At 36.6% G+C, this 4,585-nt stretch overlaps 1 protein-coding gene across 1 annotated transcript in view; it reads left to right on the forward strand.

The window, feature by feature from the left end:
- The window catches only part of Fpgt (fucose-1-phosphate guanylyltransferase), a 6,182-nt gene extending 6,107 nt beyond the window's left edge, over positions 1 to 75 (forward strand). The window contains exon 5 of the mRNA XM_026784200.1: positions 19 to 75. Within this exon, the coding sequence (XP_026640001.1) occupies positions 19 to 25 (7 nt within the window). The 3' untranslated portion in view covers positions 26 to 75. The remainder of the gene's footprint in view (positions 1 to 18) is intronic.
- Positions 76 to 4,585: the final 4,510 nt, after the last annotated feature.

Consider the following 4,585-nt stretch of genomic DNA (forward strand, 5'->3'; position numbering starts at 1 on the left):
ACAGTCTGATTCGGGAAAATCTTAAATACAATGTATTTTTCCTGTGAACAGGATTGCAAATGCAGGCATTTTCTATAGACCTCTGACCGACCTTCTTTCCCTCCTTCCTTCCTTCCTTCCTTCCTTCCTTCCTTCCTTCCTTCCTTCCTTCCTTTCTTTTTCCTTACCTGATTTTGCCATGTTTCAGTAAAGCAACATAATTTATATTACTATAACTGCTGAATCATTATTGACAAAGGTTTTGGTAGCCACTTCTGTTTGAAAGACATTTCAGAATTCAGGAAAGTGATGCTGTTTTATATATTTAAATAAATTTTATGTTTTACACTATTATAGCTTTATTTTTGGTAAAGATCAGTTTGTGGGATACTGTTTCACTCACATTATAAAGACTCCTGTTTTAGAGGATAATTTCCTAAATAGTTTTAGACTTTTTCTGTCTTTGGAAATGTGGACCAATGAAGCTCTAGGTGACATTGATGACTGTTATTTGTCACAATGAGACTGTACCTAACAAAAACACCCTGTTAAAGTTTTAAAGACTATTGTCCTTTTTTGTTATTTCTCCTTTTGAGTTTTTGTTTTGTTTTTCTGTTATGTGCACTAGTCTGTTACCTGCGTGTATGCGTGTGTACCACATACAGTGCCCATAGAGACTAGAAGGGCCGTTCTCAAACTGTTCCATTGCATTGAAAAATATATGCAGACATAACTCAGTTGTTTGCTCAGAGGTTGTAAGAATGGTTGAGAGCCTTGCTCACTTCACCATGAAAAGTACTTAATTAATCCATTCCTAACCCTTCCAAATTTCTCTTGGCTTGACAAGGGATATTGTGCTTTGCATAGTTTTCTGTGCACACTGATAGTGATGCTGAGAAGAAACAGTTGGCTCAGCGGAGGAAATTAGAATAGGGAATCTGAGATTAATACCTAGATCATAAGCAATTTCAGGAAAATGAAACTGGTTATGTGCACCTGTTTTAAAATAAACACATGTGAAATATCTTTAGGTTGAGGTTGAATAGGAGTAAGACTTGTCACACTTGTGTTTAAATTACCTTAAGAAAACTACTAACTGCTGCGACAATTTTATTTATATATGAATTTTCATAAATAGATGATAAACTAGATCTGTTAAAACCCTCTATTATATTTATTTAAATATATTTAAATATTTAAATATATTTAAATATTTAAACCCTCTATTATATTTAAATGAATTTGTATTTTTTTTGAGGTTTCCGGGGGCAAAATATGTGTGATATTGTTTGATAATTATTGATTTGCTTACAGAGATTTCAATGGTTGTTGAATGCTATTAAATGGTCATACTAATTTTACTGAAAGTTCTGTCAAGGATAATTCATAATTTCATGTTCTAAGAAAAAAATCATAAATAAAGAAGACCATTGATCCTTTCATTACTTGAAATTTTTGTACTTATTATGGATCTCATGTAGGTACATTTGGACATAGAATTTTATCATTTCTCTGCACATATATACAGAAAGGAACAAATAATATAGCAATATAATCAATATATTTCTGCATTTTAGAGTCTGCTAAAGCACCAAGAAATCAATTCATATTTACTGATAAACACCTGTCCCCAAGCACCAGCCACTGTGACTTCAAAGGTATTGGTCAGGCTGCAGTTTAGATTTTCCTCTAATCTTGAGAATGTTTTACATGTACACTACAAACTAAATCATGACTATCCTTCATCCCTCAACCTGTGTCCCTCCCAACTTCATGTGTCCTTTGTTTGAATAACCTATTAAGTCCAGTGAGTGCTCCCCATGTATACAGGAACGTGGGGCCATGCACTGGGACCTTGTACATCTATCAGTGGTCACATCCTCCCCAAAGAACAATTCTCCCTCCTCTAGAAGATAGCAACTTTGAATTGCTCCCTGGAGAGGTATGGTTCCTGGAGACTATCTACCTCCTCTGCTGATTTTTGTCTGGCTTGATCTTGTGCAGGAAATCCCAAACGCTGTGAACTCATGACAGTAACAGCCATTTCAGGACCAGAAGATGCATTTCTTCCCCATCCCTCTGCTCTTGCTGCCTCTTACACAATGCTGCCTGAACCTTGGTGGGAAGGGGTTGAATTAAATATGCCATTTAGACTTCGACTTGAGCACTCATTCTTTTATTCTCAGAACCTTGACCAGTTAACGCTTCTTCTTCCTGCTGATCAACATGACAGCAAAACTAGGAAACATACTGTTGTTCCTCACCTTGGTCTATGTACATGAAAATTTCTGATTTCATGCTTCTATGTAATAAAGACGAGTTGCTACAGTTTGGTTGAAAAACACCAGATCTGCTTCTGGCAAAGTTATCTTTTATCTACATGATCAAAAATAGATCAAACTTAGCACATGGCTCAGAGTTGCCAATTTGGCTGTAGTTTGGCTGACTACCATTTTGTGCCAGAGCAGAATTTAGCATAAAGGAATACTAAAAATCTTCAGATTCCTCACTGCATTGATATTTGAAAAATTAGAGCCAAGAGAGAAAACTTAAGAGAAATAACTAGCACCAGCACCACCTCCTTGTACTGCAGCATTAACACCCATGCCTGAAGATGTCGGTCAGAAGGCAGCCTGCAATGTCTAACAGTGTTTCCTTCTGGGCTGTTTGGGTCTGTGGATTATGATTTTGAAGACTCTGGGTGCAAGGATGTCTATGTCATCCAACATGAATTTGACCATTCAAACCACCTTTCCAATTGCAGTAGTCTGCTGCTGTCCCTCTGCTAATGTCTACTTGGCCATCTGTGCTGTGATTATCCTTCAGCTGTGCTCTAGTGCAGTTCTGAAGCAATCTAAGTTTATGTCTTTAAAAAGAATAGTATCCCACTAAGACAAGTTTGTGCTGCCCACGTGTGCATGGTGTGGGACCATCCACTGGAACACAGCCCAGCGTCTCTGCTCTTCAGGCGTTTTCACACATTGTGTTTCTGGTCTACATATTAACTCTCCAGACTCCTTCAGAGCTTTCAAATTCTTGACTGCAACAAACAGCCTGTGAATGAGTCAGTGTACATAGCTCTTTTAATTCAATAGCATCCACTCTTCGGTAGAGTGTTTGGGTGGTTTTGGTCTGTTTTAGTTTACCATTTCCTTGCCTGGCAAAGAATTAAAGCATTTAAATCTTGAGTCAAAATTTTTGAAAACAGCTCTGTTGAAATCAACTTTCATGTCATTTGCTGTACAGCTCAATGAAGTTTTACATGATTGGTTTTCTTCCTATTGCTTGTCGCCTTGGGGTTTGAGAAAGTAAATTCAGCCACAAATATACTGTTTTCAGAAGGGTTTCAAAGTAGTTGTAATAAAACCTAAATCCCAAGAAAATATAAAAATATGTTTATGTTTTATAGTGGTGTAAATGCACAAATACCAATATACTGCCTTACTGACAAAGTCATAACTTCTAATTTTTCTAACTGCACATTCCTAAAATCAGTTTCATTAAATTTTAAGAAGAAATCTATATAATTGGTTATCAACGGTTGAACTTCTAAATACCTAAAATCTAGTCCAAAGAAGAGCTGTTAGCAAAAGCTTTCCTGTGGATAAAGAGGAAGAAAAGCAGAACGTTAGTGACATTTTTCTCTCTTGTTACAGCTGATGCCCAAATGCACCAAAATTTATGCCATGGGTTCAACAAAAGAAATATTTCAAGTGGGTCCTTCTTTAGACAACCAGATCCTGAATAATGACATGGAGACTTCTTCTTAAGTATGAAAGCTTTACCTCTGTCTTCTTCCCAACTCGCTCTTAACATTTAAATTAACTGGTTTATTGTAATTCATGTTCTGCCACATGGCTCTTACCTCTCCTCGATACCATACATCTGACTTCCTCCTGTTCTGGTTAATCCCGACTCTTCGATTCTTCCCCTGGTTTCCCCTCTCTCCCACAGACTCCATCCGACCCTTTCCTGACCAGCTATTGGCCATTCATCTCTTCATTAAACCAATCAGAAGGGACGTTAGGCAATCAAGAAAAGACAGAGACACATCTTCACATAGTGTGGTCAAATATCCCACAACATCCCCCCCTTTGTCTAAATAAAATGAAAAGGTTTTAATTCTAACACAGTAAAAATATATACAAGTAAGAATAATTATCAAGGAAGCAAAACTTTAACAATATCCAGACCATTTGAATTTGGCAATTTCTGAGAAAGTACTCTACTATCAATCCTATTTTGGTGAGTATAAAATTTTGTACCTAAATCACTTTCTATCATAACTTTTAGAACTAACCTTAAAATATCTTTTTAGATATTTTTTAATTGTTTTTATTGAGGTATATATTTTTCTCCACTCCCCTCCCTTCCTCTCCCCCCCTTTATCCTCTCCCATGATCCCTGTGCTCCCAATTTTCAGGAGATCTTGTCTTTTTCTACTTCCTTTGCCAATTAGATCCATGTATGTCTCTCTTAAGGTCCTTTTTGTTATCTAGGTTCTCTGGATTGTGAATTGCAGGCTGGTTTATCTTCGTTTTATGTCTAAAAGACACTTATAAGTGAGTACATATGATATTTGTCTTTCTGGTTCTGGGTTACCTCA

The sequence above is a fragment of the Microtus ochrogaster genome, chromosome 21, assembly GCF_000317375.1.
Source record: "Microtus ochrogaster isolate Prairie Vole_2 chromosome 21, MicOch1.0, whole genome shotgun sequence".
NCBI lineage: Eukaryota > Metazoa > Chordata > Mammalia > Rodentia > Cricetidae > Microtus > Microtus ochrogaster.